Source organism: Chiloscyllium plagiosum, chromosome 29, assembly GCF_004010195.1.
Source record: "Chiloscyllium plagiosum isolate BGI_BamShark_2017 chromosome 29, ASM401019v2, whole genome shotgun sequence".
Classification (NCBI taxonomy): domain Eukaryota; kingdom Metazoa; phylum Chordata; class Chondrichthyes; order Orectolobiformes; family Hemiscylliidae; genus Chiloscyllium; species Chiloscyllium plagiosum.
The window spans coordinates 15,986,898-16,005,801 of NC_057738.1; the positions used below are offsets into that span (position 1 = coordinate 15,986,898).

General features: G+C 41.6%; 1 protein-coding gene across 2 annotated transcripts in view; it reads right to left on the reverse strand.

Moving 5' to 3' along the window:
- LOC122564397 (uncharacterized protein KIAA0895-like) overlaps positions 1-18,904 on the reverse strand; it is a 43,750-nt gene that overhangs the window by 14,388 nt on the left and 10,458 nt on the right. For both annotated transcript variants that reach the window (XM_043719196.1, XM_043719198.1), the window contains one exon: positions 10,389-10,532. In XM_043719196.1, coding sequence (XP_043575131.1) covers positions 10,389-10,532 — 144 coding nt within the window. The remainder of the gene's footprint in view (positions 1-10,388; positions 10,533-18,904) is intronic.

The window sequence follows — 18,904 nt, forward strand, 5'->3', positions numbered from 1 at the left end:
GCTGATGCTTTTCTATGTTCATACATTCTGTCCATTCCCATTCCACAATGGGGATCATTTTCGAAATAGCTGTCCTGTAATATTTCCAAATCCTTTTGTAAACCTAAATTTCCCATCTCCCAAACCTCCCCTCCACCCTATTAACTTAAAGGCTTCTCTAGAGTCCTACGTATTTGATTTGCCAGCTCACTGGTCCCAGCACAACTTAAGTGAAACCCACCACACTGGAACAGCTCCCTTCCACATCAGTACTGGTACAACAACTAAAACTGATTCCACCTACATAATCATTGAGCCACATATATAATTCCTTGACTTTATTTACTCTGTTCCAGTTTTCCCATCGCTCAGGAAATTAGCCAGGCATTATCATCTTGGAGGTTCTGCTTTGTAACTTAGCTCCTAACTATTCAAATTCTTTCAGCAGAACCTCCTTTCTCAAATTTTCAACATTATTACTAATGTTGGATGATGACATCTGCATCTCTCAACTTCCATTCCACCTTCCTCTCCAGGTCCAAATTCTGGTACTGAGTAGGCAATACAGTCTTCAAGATTAGAGTAGTGCTGGAAAAGCAAAACAGGTCAGGCATCATCTGAGAAGCAGGAAAATCAACGTTTCAGGCAAAAGCCCTTCATTAGGAATACAGCCTTCAAGGCTAGCCTTCATGGCTGCAGAAATCAGTAATTATTCCCCTAACTATATTGGTGCTTACCACTTCTACATTATTATTGAATGGCACCTTGTCACATGACAAGATTGCACATCCACTCTGTAGTTCCCATTCTCATTCACATAGCTTGCAAGAACCTCATAACTGTTGGACAATTGCAGGGGCCAAAGCTCCTTAAAAAAAAAACTACCTCTGTCCTCATAGCAGCCTCCCCTGCAGTCATACCAACCTGTCCCACATCACACAACAAATTTAAATTATCTAGTCTACAGGAATATTGCCAGGAGACTGGAGGATCGTAAATGCTGTCTGTTTGTTCAAGGGGAGTAGAGATGACCCTGGTAATTATAGACCAGTGAGCCTTACTTCAGTTGTGGGTAAAGTGTTGGAAAAGGTTGTAAGAGATAGGATTGATGATCATCGAGAGAGGAATAAGTTGATTCGAGATAGTCAGCACGGTTTTGAGAAGGGTAGGTTGTGCCTCACAAACCTTACTGAGTTCTTTGAGATGGTGACCAAACAGATGGATGAGGGTAAAGTGGTTGATGTGGTGTATATGGATTTCAGTAAGGTATTTCATAAGGTTCCCCATGGTAAGCTACTGCACAAAATACGGAGGCATGGGATTGAGGGGGATTTAGAGATTTGGACCAGAAGTTGGCTAGCTGAAAGAAGGCAGAGGATGGTGGTTGATGTGAAATGTTCATCCTGAAGTTCAGTTATTAGTGGTGTACCACAAGGATCTGTTTTGGGGCCACTACCGTTTGTCATTTTTATAAATGACCGAGATGAAGGCATAGAAGGATGGGTTAGTAAATTTGCAGATGACACGAAGGTCAGTGGAGTTGTGGATAGTGCTGAAGGATGTTGCAGGTTAGAAGGACATTGATAAGCTGCACAGCAGAGCTGAGAGGTGGCAAATGAAGTTTAATGCAGAAAAATGTGAGGTGAATCACTTTGGAAGGAGTAACAGGAATAAAAAGGCTACTGGGCTAATGATAAGATTCTTGGTGGTGTAGATGAGCAGAGAGATCTCGGTGTCCATGCACATCGATCCCTGAAAGTTGCCACTCAGGTTGACAAGGTTGTCAAGAAGGCATATGGTATATTCACTTTTATTGGTAGAGGGATTGAATTTGGAGCCACGAGGTCATGCTGCAGGTGTACAAAACTCTGGCGTGGCCACACTTGGGAGTACTGTGCAGTTCTGGTCACCGCATTATCGGAAGCTTTGGAAAGGATTCAGAGGAATTTTGCTCGGATGTTGCCAGGTCAGGAGAGATCTTATGAGGAAAGGTTGAGGGACTTAAGGTTGTTTTCGTTAGAGAGAAGATGATTGAGAGGTAACTTAATTGAGACATATAAGATAATCAGAAGGTTCGATAGGGTAGACAGTGAGAGCTTTTTTCCTCGGATGGTGATGGCTAGCATGAGGGGACATAGATTTAAATTGAGGCGTAATAGATATAGAACAGATTAGATTAGATTTAAGATTAGATTCCCTACAGTGTGGAAACAGGCCCTTCTGCCAAACAAGTCCACACCGACCCTCCGAAAAGCAATCCACCCAGACCCATTCCCCTACATTCGCCCCTGACTAATGCACCTAACACTACAGGCAACTTAGCATGGCCAATTCACCTGATTAGATTCCCTACAGTGTGGAAACAGGCCCTTCTGCCCAACAAGTCCACACCGACCCTCCGAAAAGCAACCCACCCAGACCCATTCCCCTACATTCGCCCCTAATGCACCTAACACTACAGGCAACTTAGCATGGCCAATTCACCTGACCTGCACATCTTTGGACTGTGGGAGGAAACCGGAGCACCCAAAGTAACCCATGCAGACACTGGGAGAATGTGCAAACTCCACACAGACAGTTGCCCGAGGCGGGAATTGAACCCGGGTCCCTGGCGCTGTGAAGCAGCTGTGCTAACCACTGAGCCACCATGCCACCAATGTCAGAGGTAGTTTCTTTATTCAGAGAGTAGTAGGGGTGTGGAACGCACTGCCTGCAATAGTAGTGGTGTCACCAATTTGAAGGGCATTTAAATGGTCATTGGATGAAAATGGAATTGTGTAGGATAGATGGGCTTCAGATTGGTTCCACAGGTCGGCACAACATCAAGGGCCGACAGTCCTGTACTGCGCTGTAATGTTCTCTGTGTGCGACCAACTGTCCCGGTCTTCCCTATCTCTGATGTGTGCAATGTCCACAGCTCAAACTCCAGTTCCTGAAGCTGTAAATACTTTCTGCAGAGGTGTTCACTCTCGATTACCTTAGTATCCAGCAGCTTCCACATGCTGCAGCATTTCCTGCCATCACCATTGTATTTTATTTAATTTATTAATTATTGTAAAATCCTTGCTCTTTATACTGTAAATACTAATCCAATATTGAACAAACTATTTTGAAAAGAGAAAAAAAGATCAGAGACCTAAACACTAAGTGAAAAGACCTTACTTACCCTTTAAATGCCAGAATAAATATTGTCTAATTCCTCTCACCAAACAGATATTTACCCTGCACTGACATTACATCATGGTTCTAATGTCACCACATCGCTTGACTCAGTGCATGTAGGACTCACGATTCATGCCTTTTACCCTCTCTCACTCACCTCTTGATTTGGAGAGACTACTTACAGTGAGCTTTACTGAAAGCTCAGTACCCCAAATTCCCAGATGTGCTCACTCTGCCCTAATCTCACTCAGTTGAAATCTGTACTCTCAATGATCATGCTCCTTACTGACTGTCAATGCATAAAATCTTTTTCTTATATGGAACTGTTGGGAGTCACTTTGGAGCTACACTAATCAGCATCTTACTTGCACAAGGGATTTCAGGTATTTAAATAATAACTGCCACCTCCTTTATGCAGAGTAAGTGTACTTTTCTTCTTTGAGGGAAGGGGTTGTACCTATGATTGATGTGATGTTCTTCTGGGGACAATTGCACTAACCAGGCACTTTGGTTAAACACATCAGTAATCACAATTCGGAGGTGCCAGTGTTAGACTGGGGTGGACAAAGTTAAAAATGACAACATCAGGTTATAGTCCAACAGGTTCCCAGACAGGGAACACTTCAGCAGTCCAGGACATTCAGCCTCGGACCTTCAGCTGACCATCCCTCAAGGTGGACTTTGGGACAGGCAACAACGCAAAGTAGCCGAGCAGAGGCTGATAGCCAAGTTCAGAACCCATGGGAATGGCCTCAACCGGGACCTTGGGTTCTTGAGACACTGCAGGTGACCCTACTGCACTATATACTCTCTTTCACATAAACACACACACACTCACGCAGACCCTCTCTCATATGCTCAGACAGAGACAATCCACACTCACCCTCTCTCAGACATATACCACATTACACTCACACAAATACATCTGCACACTCTCTCACAAACATTCACACCCCCACATTCACACACACACTCTGTCTGCTCTGCATGCACATACATAAAAGTTTGTGGGGTGAATTTGTACTTGCAGAATTACATTTTATTTTGCTCAAAAAACTGCATAAATCCATATAAGATTCTGTACACTGGGACACAGGCAGACCTTACCCCATCAATGCATTTTCTAAGCTGAGATGGCACCTATTGTTAAAAATATCTTGAGAAAGTAATTTTAAAAAAGTTCTGGGATTTACATACAAAGAACCAAAACTAACATGGTCATTCTAAAAAATGAAAGACTTAATCTAAATTTGTTTAATATTAAATTCCATGACACTGCAATCATGTTGCTATAAATCCTGTATCTTATGATTCTGTTCCACCACCATCTGACGAAGAAGCAACGCTTCGAAAGCCGCTGCCTCCAAATAAACCTGTTGGACTATAACCTGGTGTTGTGTGATTTTTGTCAGTAATCACACAATTCTTCACCTGGTCCGTGTGCAGTCGCTGGCTTTGATGAATAAAAATCACAGCCTCAACCAACCTTGATCATGTCATTAGTCACATGCTAATCATAGTAATATCTGTGAGGATCCAAGTTAGAGCTTAAAAATATGTTGCTGGAAGAAGGCTTATGCCCGAAACGTCGATTCTCCTAAGCCTTTGATGCTGCCTGACCTGCTGCGCTTTTCCAGCAATACATTTTTAAGCTCTGATCTCCAGCATCTGCAGTCCTCACTTTCTCCTAGAGGATCCAAGTTACCCAGGTAACCTTAAAGAGTCACCCGAGGTCCACAGTTTCCAAAGACATTCCTAAATTTATCATTAACTGCATAAAATGTAGCAGAGCTGATTTCCTATCAGCTTGAACTGGAACTAAATCAACATGCTCTTTTACTCAATGCTGCCTTCTTGGTTGATATGGGGTTGAGGTGGTGTTAAGGTTTCATTTAAGCTAGTGCATTTACAATCTCCAACTATACTTCCATGAAATGGCTTGTGATGTATACATCAAAATAAGGCCTAAGTTAAAAAGTCCACATAGAGGCATCCCATGGCACTACTTGTCAGAGCCTTTCATGTCCCAGTGTGTCAAGGACTTTGGTGATCTAATTTATGTCTGCTGTGAGTGATGACTACTCATGTTATTAAACGTTTTGTTTCTGACATTTCCTTTCTGGAGCTGTTACCAAAGGATACAGCCACAGCAGGTGTTATTGTCACTGTGGGCAATGCACAAAGGCCCAGAGAAGTTGAGGAGGAACAAACATGCCAGCAGCCGCCAAACAGCCTCCACATTGAGATCTCTCCTCAGGATGTAGAGGGAGTACAAAAGGCCCAGAGTCTTATGTCCTCAATGTCAATTTCTCCAAATAAGGGTGGTGCAGTGCTGTCACTAAGTGAGGAGATCCCAGGAACTGTCAGAGATTAGGAATATCTGCTTTAGCAGGACATGTGATCTGAAAGGATCTCAATGACCATCCTTTCCCAGTGGTTGTCAAGGTGATAGCTACACTTACTGTGTCTGTGACTGGCTACTTCCAACTCTCCATTTGGAACCTGTATAGCTCTCTCAACACACAAACACATGAAAGGTTATTATCAATGCAATTTAACATCAAGCCACTTCATCTCCTTTTTCCTGTAACAAGGTCAGTGTTACAGCCAAGGCAGTAGATTTCATCAACATAGCTAGTTTCTCCCAAGTACAGTCCATTTTAGACTAACTTTAATCATAGAAAGATTTTCCATTTGGTCAATGTCCAAATCAGCTGCAATCATCGCAACCACATCTTACAAGTTTGCATTAGATACCCTAGAAGATGCCACAATCAAGGATAACTCTCATGTTCCTGCTTCATTTCAAGGGCTGGATGCCTTACATGAATGTTGGTGGCAGACAAGACTGCTCTGAGACCATGAGGTAACCTGCAAGCATAGACACATTGCAGCCCATTCTTCCACCAGGGGCATTGGGGAGCAGATGACAGGCATACATGAGATAAGATTCCAAACTGTGGAATCATCTGGGAGTGGAATTGGTATCCACGCTGGACAGTGTGCCACATAATCCTAGCATGAGTGCTCCACACAACTATAACAGGCAAAGAAGGGAAGTGATGAACGCTGAAGAGCTGGGAGAATGGTAATCTTACGAAAATGACAACACCACTAACCAGGAGAAACATCATTCTCACTATCATAGAGCAGTGCAACAAGCCAAAAAGAACTTAACTGGTTCTTAACCAATAGATCTGATTTCAATGAAATCAGTATTCATATACTGTAAATTTATGACTGTTCAAAAGGCAAGTAGCCCATTTAGTATCAAAAGCAATGAAAAGTTTTTTCCTTCTTACTTCAACTTTTCCTGCTGTTTTATATAAGTTAATATTAACATCTGATTGAAGGCTTTACTACTTCTGATGCTCCCACATTCAACAATGATAAGATGTAAGATAAGAGTAGCATTCCTTCACAGGTTTCTAACATTATATGATGTTAAGGATGCGGATCTTCTGTAGCTTCATTCTTGTATGTGCAGCTAAAATGACAGTTAATCAGACAAGTAATAACATAAATACCACTATCTTTGCAAATGTGCCACTAATGTATCCTCAGAAGACTTTCATTTTCCCTGCCTTTCTTCTGTGTTTATGAGTTGTCTAGGAGTCTGCAGCTGGGGTGGATGTAGACTGCCTCACTTTGGAGCCTGTCAGCATTGAAAGGTGTGGGCAGACCACTCCAAGGTGCCATTCACATCCAGAAGTACCAGACATGCTGATTGTGCACTGGCCAGATGTAGCCTCACCCTCCTCAGCTTGAACTCCATCGGGCTGAGGGTCACAGGCAGGATGGAGGTTGAAGGACTGCAGATCTCTGGAGCATCCTGAGAGGATGTTTCTGGATAGCATGTGTGTGGTTCTTCCTCCAGCTGGGTGACTATTGGCATCACCCTTATGAGGAAGGGACACCTAGAGGAAGGTCGTAGTCCCATGTCTCTTGCTGTCTCACCATTGATATGGACTACCAATGGTTAAAGTGATGGAGTCTGCATGCATCTCCACCAGCCAATGAGCATTCTGCTGGACCTGGCTGTGCATGAAAACTCCAACCTGGCCATAGAGATAGCTGACATACGCATGCTGGAGCCAGGATGGTTTGCATTGCTACTCTAAACATTTATCCAGTTTTGTAAGCTTCTCCAACTAAGCTTCTTGTTGATCCTGTAGCTTTTTGTGAATTTTAATGACGTTGTTAATAGCTAACACCATAGGGTCCTCTCTGCTTGGGACTGAGCAATCAATCATTGCCAGCCACCTGTGAAGACGTGCCAGTGAAATGCTCACCAAATGTATTCCTGACACTAAGCTAGATAAAGTACCAATCGAGGTGTCAGTATCTGAGCTGGTGGAGGCTGCAGGAAACATTCTTGCCAGTGCTTGCTCTGAGAGGTCTGTGACCTCTTCCTCAGAGGTGGAAGACAGAGGGACTGGTCTCTCCATACTGGAGACTATATAAATGCCACCATGCATAAATAATCCAGAAAGGAAGGGAGTCACAAAATAGGACTGGAGATTAGGCATGTTGAGAATGTATTTGCCGCGGTTGCAATGGGAGAGTAGCGTATTATATAGGAATGAATCTTATTTGATGGCTGGAACATGGAGGTCTCAGCATCCCTGCATGTGTGGCCATGGTTCTCTCCCATTAAGGCAAGGTATTTATCCTCTTGGAGGGGTGAACGTGGACACCTCATCACTAGGCTTGGCCCTTTCTGACTTATTGTGGACCATTCTGTCCCGGATTGAAACAAAAAGAGGGAGTGAGTGAGATTGGAGTAGCTGGCACAGCTATTAACATTGATGCGGGAAAGGTGTCCCAAGTGAGTGAGAAGGAAGTGCAGAGGCATACAAGGTTTGTAATGAGGTGGTTAAGAGCATTTGCGAGAAGATGTTGCATGAAAGGAGGTATTGCAAGAGCAGAATTAGAGTGAGTGTAAGGTCCCAGAGAGATGGTGGTGGTGGTGAAGTTTTTGTGAAGTGCAGAAGGTCACTGAGCTGTCTACAGCTTTGCTGCACATTTCTTGGGGCCATGGACACCACACTGACACATGTGGCAATGATAAAGGCTGTTGCTCTAGTCACCTCCGGCAGTTCTGACAAAAGAGGACCATCTTCTTGTGAAATAACCATCTACCAGGACATCCAGATCCCTGTTGGCAAAGCAAGGTGCTATCGGCTATCTGTGGGGAAATTCTTCACATAATGCAACTCTGACTGGCTCCTCCTGAAAACCAAATGTTTGAACTGGTGCACAGCTGGAATTTAAATAGTTGCCAGCAGCAGCAAACACAGAAGGTTCCAGCAACAGTGAGCACTTCTGCTGCTGGTGAATGCAAGGTAGAGGGAAAAGCCCCTTGGAGGTGTGGTCCATACATAAGGGGTGAGCAACATAAAACTGCACTAGAAAACTCACTAGAGCTCATCGAGAGACACCCACTGTGAAATTAATGCTTAGCCAAATTTTGAGATAAAGTCAACCAAAGTCAAGGAATGAAGAGTTTTTTCCTTAGTACAAGTGTGATACTGCAGGGATCAGTGCTTGGCTCTTTGATATAAACATGTTGTGAGTAGCTGAGAATTGGATGAGGAAATCAAATGTAATATTTCCGGATATGCTGATGACACAAAACTAGGTAGGATTGAGAGTGGTGGTGGGGATTTAAAAAGCCTACAGCAATTTAGACAAGTTGAGTGAGTGGGCAAATGAACAGCAGAAACAGAATGATGTGGATAAGAGTGATGTTGTCTATTTCAATGGCTGCATATTATTTAAATAGTAGTAGACTGGGAAGTGTTGATGTACAAAGGGATCTGGGTATTCCTGTACACTTTCTCAGAAGGCTAAGAAAATTCAGCATGTCCATAATGATTCTTACAATTTTTATAGACGCATCATTGAAAGCATCCTATCTGGATGCATCACAGCTTGGTAATGGCAACTGCTCTGCCCATGAATACAAGAAATTAGAGAGACTTGTGAACACAGCCCAGTACGTCATGAAAATGAGCCTTCCATCGTCTTCTGCTACACTTCCCACTTCCTCAGGAAAGTAGCCAATATAATCAAAGACCACTCTAACCCCGGTTAGTCTCTCTTCCATTTGGCAAAAAATACAAAGGTTTGAAAACATGGACCAACAGATTCAAGAACAGCTTCTTCCCCACTATCATCAGATTTATGAACAGACCCTTCATACATTCGCATTCATCTTTCTCTACACCTTCTCTGTAGCTGCAACACCATATTCTGCAATCTACTCTATTACCCTGTGTGGTGTAAAATTATGTCCCAATACATGTGTGAATCATAATGTAACACATGTATTGGGCCAAGCAGTGGAATGTGGTGACTGTAGCTGCAACACCATATTCTGCAATCTACTCTATTACCCTGTTTACATATGTAAGATTTGGCTGGTTAGCACACAAAACAATATTCTTCACTGTATCTTGTACATGTGACAATAATGAATCAAATCAAATTTAAAAATGGAGGTGCAGGAAGCAGTTAGGAAAACAAATGGTATGTCAGTGTTCATTGCAAGAGGACTTGAGTAGGGCATGAGAAAGTCTTACTGCAGCCAAGCAGAACCTTGGTGAGACCACATCTGGAGTATGGTGTGCAGTTTTTCATAGAAGGAGTGCAGCAAAGATTCACCAGATTGATTCCTGTGATAGATGGTTTGTTTCTGAAAACAGATTAGGAGTTTAGAAGAAATGAGAAGGGTCTCAAACTTTCTTTAGAGCTGGATGATATTTCCCCTGGCCAGGAAATCCAAAACAACAGTTACAATTTCATGATACGTTTGAGCCATTTTGGACTGGAAGGAGAAATTTCTTCATTCACCTGGTGGTGAACATGCAGAACTTTCTGCCACCAAAGGAATTGGAGGCCAAAATACTAAAAATATTTAATAGATAAATACATTTCTAGAGGTTAGGGGTGTCAAGGAGTATGAGTGAGCGAGCAGAAGTATGGTATTAAGATAGAGAATTAGCCATGATCAAAATGAATGACAATGAATGCCCTGTTCCTACATCTATTTTCTATGTTTATAATAGTCCTGTATCAATGACATTGCACTTCAGATACAATACCCATTACTGCTTACTTAATCCATTCCTCGACAACACTATTTTCAGTTTACAGTTTTTGGTCCGTACAGAAAAACAACATTCACACAAATTAGCATTGCGTAACTATATCTATAAATGTCAGCCCTTGATCTTGTTGCTTACATCACCAAGGCAGTCTTCCCTTTCCATGTATTTCTTCACATAAAACCAGATGCGGCTCTTGGTGAGCAGGTTTCCCCCTGTTGCTTGTTCAAACTTCTCATAGCTGCCATATTTCTTCAGCGCCATTTTCATAATTTTTATTGCCTATTGAAGAAAGAAGATTCTTTGACATAGATTTGTCAAAAATGGAACAGAATATGCAAGAAAATGGTTTCTTCTCCCTCAGAGACAAAATGTCAAAATCTTACAGTTACCTGGTAAATGAAGCATGCATACCGACAAGAAAGCATTTCACGGAGTTTCAATTTTTTAACTCAACAATTACCACTTTATGCCCAAGCTAGGCAATAACAATGTAGACTGAAGGCTGTAAAAACAAAGTTGATACATTAACCACCCTCTTTCATTTCTGCACGACATTCAAAAATGTTTCAGTTTTGAATTGCAATTATTGTTTGAATATCGGGAAACACAATCAACTTGTTTTCATCAAGATCCTACAAACAGGAATGAGATAAATAACCAGTTGGCAGCCCTTTGGCAACATTGATTAATGAGCAACCCAAGGAGATGCAAAGTGTGATATAAATAAAAGCTATTTCATTAGAGAGATTTCAAATTTTTCATATTTTATGCACTTTAAGTCACTACATAATAATTTCTAAGGGGCCCTAATGGATTGCTTGCAGCCAAAAGAGGATATTTATAATGGGAAAACCATATCTTATTTTTCCATCTTTTTCACTGTAGATTCTAATAGGAAAAGTGCTATTTCAAAAATTAAGGATTGTGAAATGAAATATTATGTTTTTTGAAGCAAGCTACCTACCAATGCTCACTGTAAGTGCTTTTTACACTGCTGCTTGCTAAAGCAGCAGGGGAGGTTACTTTGGGTGGGATTGGTGCCAGGAGGTTTGCACTAAAAGGAGATTTGTCTGGCAACAAGTAGCTAATTGGTCTGTGGAATAATAACAAGGTTTTGACAACAAAGGCTTTCTGCTGGCCAATCACCATATGATTTGTTCTCAGGTAGGTGAACAGTTATAGATGTGAATAAAATGGGTAGAACCTTTCTGACCTCTGGGAACAGAGGTGTTGTCCTTTTCTCTGCAATATAATATATCTAAAGCCTGAAGAATACCCATTTCCATCACCAATTGCTGAAAGCTGTTGGTTTAACCAAAAAGTCAGAGACTTTACAAGTTGTGAACCAGTCAGTCTGTACTTTGTGCAAGCAAGTGAAAGTACCTGAAGAAAAGTGATTGAGATGCAACAAGTCCTGGCAATTTCAGTGAATTCAGACAGAGACCATTAACTACCTTATTAGTTTTTCCCTCCAACCATATCAGCCAGCAACACTTCCTCTGGCAGCTCATTCCACACACGCACAACTCTGTGTTAAAATCTTTCCTCTTTCACTCTAAACCGATGCTCTCTAGTTCTAGACTCCCCGACACCAGGGAAAAGACTTTGCTTATTTACCCTATCCATGCCCCTCATGATTTTGTAAACCTCTATAAGGTCACCCCTCAGCCTCCAATGCTCCAGGGAAAACAGCCCCAGCCTGTTCAGCCTCTCCCTATAGCTCACATCCTCCAACCCTGGCATCATCCTTGTAATACTTTTCTGAACCCTTTCAAGTTTCACAACATCTTTCCGATAGGAAGGAGACCAGTAATGCATGCAATATACAGTTGCCTAACCAATGTCCTGTATGGCTGCAACATGACCTCCCAACTCCTGTACTCAATACTCTGACCAATAAAGGAAAGCATACCAAATGCCTTCTTCACTATTCTATCTACCTGCTACTCCACTTTCAAGGACCTATGAACCTGCACTCCAAGGTGTCTTTGTTCAGCACATTCCCCAGGACCCTACCATTAAGAGTATAAGTCCTGCCCTGATTTGCTTTTCCAAATACCTTGCTGAACTTTGAGAGGCCCTATTCTATCCCTAGTTACCCTTTGTCATTAATGTATTTATAAAATCCCTTTGAATGCTCCTTAACCCTACTTGCCAAAGTTATCTCATGTCCCCTTTCTGCCCTACTCTTCAGTATATTCCTACTGCCTTTATACTCTAAGGATTCACTTGATCTTTGCTGTCCATATCTGACATATGCTTCCTTCTTTTTCTTAACCAAAACCTAAATTTCTCTCATCATCCAGCCTTTCACCCTAACAGGAATATACTGTCTCTGGACTCTTTTTATCTCATTTTTGAAGGCTTCCCATTTTCCAGCTGTTCCCTTACCTGCGAACATCTTTCTCCCCCCCACCCCCCCAGCCAACTTTTGAAAATTCTTGCCTAATAATGTCAAAATTGGCTTCCTCCAATTTAGAACTTCAACCTTTAGATCCAGTCTATCCTTTTCTATCATTATATTAAAATTAATAGAATTATGGTTGCTGGTCCCAAAATGCTCCCCCACTGACACCTCAGTGCCCTGCCTTATTTCCCAAGAGTAGGTCAAGTTTTGTACTTCTCTAGTAGGTACACATACACACATACAGTTTATGCCAAAAGGCCTGTAGGACTCTTTGACTCTAAGGTATAGTAATGTCATTCAATCACTGCTATCAACATGGTAACAGTCATTAGGTCAAATCCCAACTATAAAACTGAACACTGGCATTTTGTAGACTGGCACCAGAGAAATCAAGTTACCATAAAATTGTACAAACATAGTGTTCTTTAATGGAAGGGAGCCTGCCAGACAAATTTGGTTTAGACTATACAGGATTCCAGTTACCTCCCAAAATAGGTGGTTGGTGGACAGTGAAGACAATTATCTCAGTGTACAACAGAACCTTGATAAGATGGGCCAATGGATGGCAGGTGGAGTTTCATTGTGAGATAAATGTGAGGCATTTTGGTAAGGCAAACCAGGGTAATACGTATACAGTTATTGGGCCCTGGGAAGTGTTGCCGAACAAAGAGACCTAGGGGTGCAGGTGCTTAACTCCTTGAAAGTGGAGTCACAGGTAGACAGGGTTGTGAAGGTGGTGTTTGGCACACTTGGCTTCATTAGTCAAGAGTTGAGACATTGGTGAGGCCACTTCCAGAATACTGAATACAATTCCTGTCATCCTTTTATAGGAAAGTTGTTGTTAAACTTGAGAGGGTTCAGAAAAGATTGACAAGGATGTTGCCAGGACTGGAGGGTTTGATCTGTAGGGAGAGGCTTAAGAGGCTAGATAGGCTGGGGCTATTTTCTCTGGAGCATTAGATTTTGAAGGGTGACGTTAGAAAGTTTTAGAGAATTATAGGAGGCTTAGATTGGGTGAATGGCAAAGGTCTTTATTCTAGGGCGGAGGAGTCCAATACTAGAGGGTGTAGGTTTAAGCTAAGAGAAGAAAGATTTAAAAAGGACCTGAGGGGCATCTTTTTCATGCAAGGGTAGTGCATGTGTGGAACGAGCTGCCAGAAGCGGGGGGAGCAAATATTGTTAGAACATTTAAAAGGCTTCTGGTTGGGTACATGGATAACAAGATTTTTTGAGAGATATAGGCTAAATGCTGGCAAATGGGACTAGATAAGATTGGGGATGTCTGGCTAGTGCAGACAAGTTAGACCAAAGGGTCTATTTTCATGCAATGTGACTATGTATTTAAACTTTAAAAAATTCAGTTGTGAAAGTAACATTACATTTTAATTAAGTAATTAGTAAATCCTGCTGACTCTGTCCATACCCAAGAATAACTGTTTAGAGTCACAGGCTCACTCAAGAGGAGGTTCTGCGAATTAGAATTTATATGGGAGCTTTTCCAAACATAGTGAGGTGAAACTGAACAGCATTTGTCAGAACAGCCCCATCTAGTGATGATTAGTGAGCAGGAAAACAGTAGTCATTTTGAACTTGATCATATCTAATTACAGGTTTCAGTACAATTACTGCAATAGAAAAAAATATGAATTGCTAGATAGCAATAAAGCTCAATCTTGATTGCAATGTGCTAGGTAGTCAATATACAATCATGAAGCAATTAATCCATCTCTATCAGGTAGTTCACAAAGGAAAATCACAGCTTTGGCAACTATAGGTCTAGTCACCTGTTCCAGTTTAATTTAAGAAAATACTATATTTAATGTTGTATTCTAATAAGTTGTTTTCTGAATCTAATTTGCATTTAAAGACAAAACTATTCCTTAGACCTCTAAAGAAAAATAAAACTAAATCTCTGATTTTTTAAAAAACTTACAGCTTTGTTTGTTAATTCTTAATTCTTAATTCCCTTGAACTGAGTGACTTGCAAAGGCCATTTCAAAGGATAGTTAAAAATCAACCATTTTTCAGTGGATCGAGATTCACATATAGGCCAGACCAGGTAAGGACAACAGATTGTCTTCCCTAAAAGGACTTAAATGAACCAGGTAGTTTTTTTTGACAATTGACAATTGTTTAATGGTCACTATTAAGATAGACCTTTTTTTGAAAAAAAGAAATCCAGGTTTTATTGAATTAAATTTCACCATCTATCATGGTGGGCTTCAAATCCATATCCCCAGAGCATTGCTGAGTGCACTGCAGTACCATACAGTGACATTTCCATTATGCATGTCTCTCCGTTTAAGCCTTCTATGTTTTGTGTAGCAATAAACAGTATTTTTCTTGCCAATATGTATGAAAATATTCCTTTAAAAAGATCTGTGCAATGAGTTAACACCTCATGGAATGCTTGTTTTGTGTCAAGTCTAATGCAGAATCAGAAGGAAAAAGAATTTGGATAACACTGGTTTCACTGCAATGTCGTTAATATGTATTCATTCTCACGTTTCATTTCTATGTGATTTCCTTTGCTCAATCTCTTCACTAATCTCTATTCTTAAGATGCCCCTTAAAAGCTACATCCATCATGGAATGGTTACAGCACCAAAAAAGTGCATCACTCTGTGCGTGTGTTGGCTCCTTGCAAGAGCAGTTCAGCTAGTTCCCTTTTACTGTAGCCATGAAAACGTTCCTTCTTCAGGCATTTATCAATTCCATGTTCCCAGGTTAAAATTAAAATCAAAGTTCCCTTTAAACCTTGGAATTCTTAAGGAAGGAGACCAGAACTGTACACAGTACTTGCGTTGTGATCTAAAGTGTATTGCAAGCCTTCCATAATTTATACCATAATAAAAAGGACATGCATATGCATTCCTAATTATTTACTGTAGTTGCTTGCTAACTTTCTAATTTAAGTGCAAGATACCCAGCTCCCGTTGTACTACATCATTCTCTTACCATTTAAATATTTTGCTTTTCTATTCTCACCACTAAAATGGGCAACCTTACATTATAGGTTCCTACACTATACAGCATCCATTAACTTTTTAGCCACTGACTTACAGTCATAGTGTTGTACAACACTGAAACAGACCCTTTCGTCCAACTCATCCATGCCGACCAGGTTTACTAAACTAGACTGGTTCCAATTTCCTGGATTTAGCCCATATTCCTCCAAACCTTTTGTTTATTCGTTACCTGTCCAAGTATCTTTTAAATGTTGTAACTGTACCTGCATCTATCACTTCCTCTGGTAGTTCATTCCACATACGTACCATCCTGTGGGGAAAATGCTACCCGTTAGGGTCTCTTTTAAATTTTCTCTCTTACTTTAAACCTATACCCTATAGTTTTGGACTCTTTACCCTGGAAAAAAGACCTTGGCTATTCACACTGTCCATAAACCTCTAGAAGATCACCGCTCAGCCTCTGATGCTCCAATTAAAATAGCCCCAGTATATTCAGCCTCTCCCAAACCCTCCAACTATGGCAATATGCTTGTAAACGTTTTCTGGATCCTTTCAGGTTTCACAACATCTTACATATAGCAGCGAGACCAGAATTGAACACAGTATTCCAAAAGTGGCCTAACCAATATCCTTTACCTCCCAACTCATATTCAATGCACTGACCAATAAAGGAAAACATACCAGTTTGGCGCAACATCGAGGGCCGAAGGGCCTGTTCTGTGCTATATTGTTCTATGTTCTATACCAAATGCTCCTTCACCTGCAACTCCATTTTCAAGAACTATGAACCTGCACTAAAGTGGCCTAACCAATATCCTTTACCTCCCAACTCATATATTCAATGCACTGACCAATAAAGGAAAACATACCAGTTTGGCGCAACATCGAGGGCAGAAGGGCCTGTTCTGTGCTATATTGTTCTATGTTCTATACCAAATGCTCCTTCACCTGCAACTCCACTTTCAAGAACTATGAACCTGCACTCCAAGGACTCTTTATTCAGCAACACTCCACAGGACCTTACCGTTAGTGTACAAGTCCTGCTCTAATTTGCTTTTCCAAAATACAGCACCTCACATTTATCTAAATTAAACACCATCTGCCACTTCTTGCCCATCTGATCAAGGTCCCATTGTACTGAGAGATAATCTTCTTCATTGTCCATAATAGCACCTATTTTAGTGTCATCTACAAAATTATTAACCACACTTCTTATATTCATATCCAAATCATTTACATAAATAACAAAAAGGTGTGGACCCAGCACCAATTCTTGTGGCACCTTGCTAGTCACAGGACTCCAGTCCAAAAAACAACCTTCCGCCACCACTCTGTCTCCCATCTTCAAGCCAATTTTATATCCAAACGGCTAGCTCTCCCTGGATTCCATGTGATTTAATCTTGCTAACCAGTCTACAATCAAAATCTTGTTGAATGCATTGTTGAAGTCCACAGAGACAATGTCAACCAAAAAAAATGCATGCAATTTTTCTATCATTATCCCAGTGTTACATGAATGAAATCTGCACACTTCCAGCCATTTTGACTAGGCATTCACGATGACGAGGAACATTGAGCTCATGAAAGGAGCTGTGTAGTCGACAAGTAACCAAGTGCAGGTTTGCCCAGCCATTCCCACAAATGGGGGAGCTACTGGCAATTATATTTGTCCTTATTGGCAGTCTGGGCATTGCCCCTGAGCGCAGCTATGTCTGCATCCAATCCTGGCCACGATATAATTTCTTGTCAACATGTTCATTTTGGAAATGCCTGGATGACCCTGGTGAAATTCAGCCAATATTTGGCAGCGAGCTTTGCTTGGGACAATCACTCATTCCCCATAATAAAATGCCAGCCTCTACTGTGATCTGGTCTCTCGGGTGCAAAAATGTTTTGATTCTGGTTGTGACAGTCCTTTGGTTTCCCTCATCACCACCAGGTATTTCAGTTTTTCCAAGATCGGATCTTCCTGCATCGAAAGTCTGACATTGTCAGCTGTGACTGGAAATGTGTCCAGAAAACTTAACAAAGTATGAACTCTCCCAGTGGTGGTACCACCTTTGATGTATTTGCCAGTGAGTGGTGGCTGAATGCATCTGCATTCACTACTTGGCCTCCCTGACAATGTTCCAACTTATAATTATACAAACTTAGAGTTATAGCACACTGCCAAGTTTGGCCTGAAGCTATGGGCAGCATAGTTTTGTCCTCTGAGTGGCTGTAGCTGGGGTTTATGGTCCATTATTATTACAAATGTATGTCCATTGGTGCAACATCCCAACTCCAGATATGACTGCCAAACCTTCCTTCTCTATCTGAGTGTATTTTTGGTCTGCATTAGCCAAAGTCCAAGATGCACATGCTATTAGATATTTCTCTCCACTGGACTGCCCATGAGCTAATGCTACCCGAAGGCATTCCATGTCAATACCAAATCTCGCTTGGGATCATAGTGTGCCAACACCTCAGAGGAGGACATCTGTTTCATCTTCCCTGAAAGCTGTGGCTTGGCTAGGCAACCATTTCCAAGGCTGACCCTTTTTAAAGAGTTGATGTAAAGGTGCCAGGATGGAGGCCAGGTTATGTATGAACCTTCTGTAATAATTCACCAGCCCAAACAAAGACTGAAACTCTGGTATGAACAAAGAAGCCGAGGCCCTCACTTTATCTTCTGAGTGTACCCTGGTCTTGTTGACGCAATAGCAGAAGTAGATCATTTGGCGTGCCTGGAAAGCCTATTTTCTTTTCCTTTCTAAGGCATACAGTAGCCTGGAAATGTCTATGGGTAATGTCTAAGTTCCCTAAATTCTCCTTTTTGGTCTTTCTTGTTATTAGCATGTCATCTAGATAAGTGGTGACCTCGGGTAGACCTTGCAAAATCTCCATCGTCCACTGAAAAACTGCACAGGCTGATGATATCCCAATGGCAGTGAGGCTATGCAATTGCCTTCACCCAAGTTGTGTATCCCAAACACAGTCAGAGTGTCAAAGGTGTCCACTTCCATCGGAACACTCTGCAACTCTTTGTTGGCTACGTAGAACAGTCCATCTTCCATAATCACACTGGCACCACTCCCCACCTCTTCCTCCGCTACATTGATGACTGCATTGGTGCCACCTCATGCTCTCGAGAGGAGGTTGAGCAATTCATCAACTACACCAACACATTCCACCCTGACCTTAAATTTATCTGGACCATCTCTGACACCTACCTCCCTTTCCTGGACCTCTCCATCTCCATTAATGACGACCGACTTGACACCAACATTTTTTTC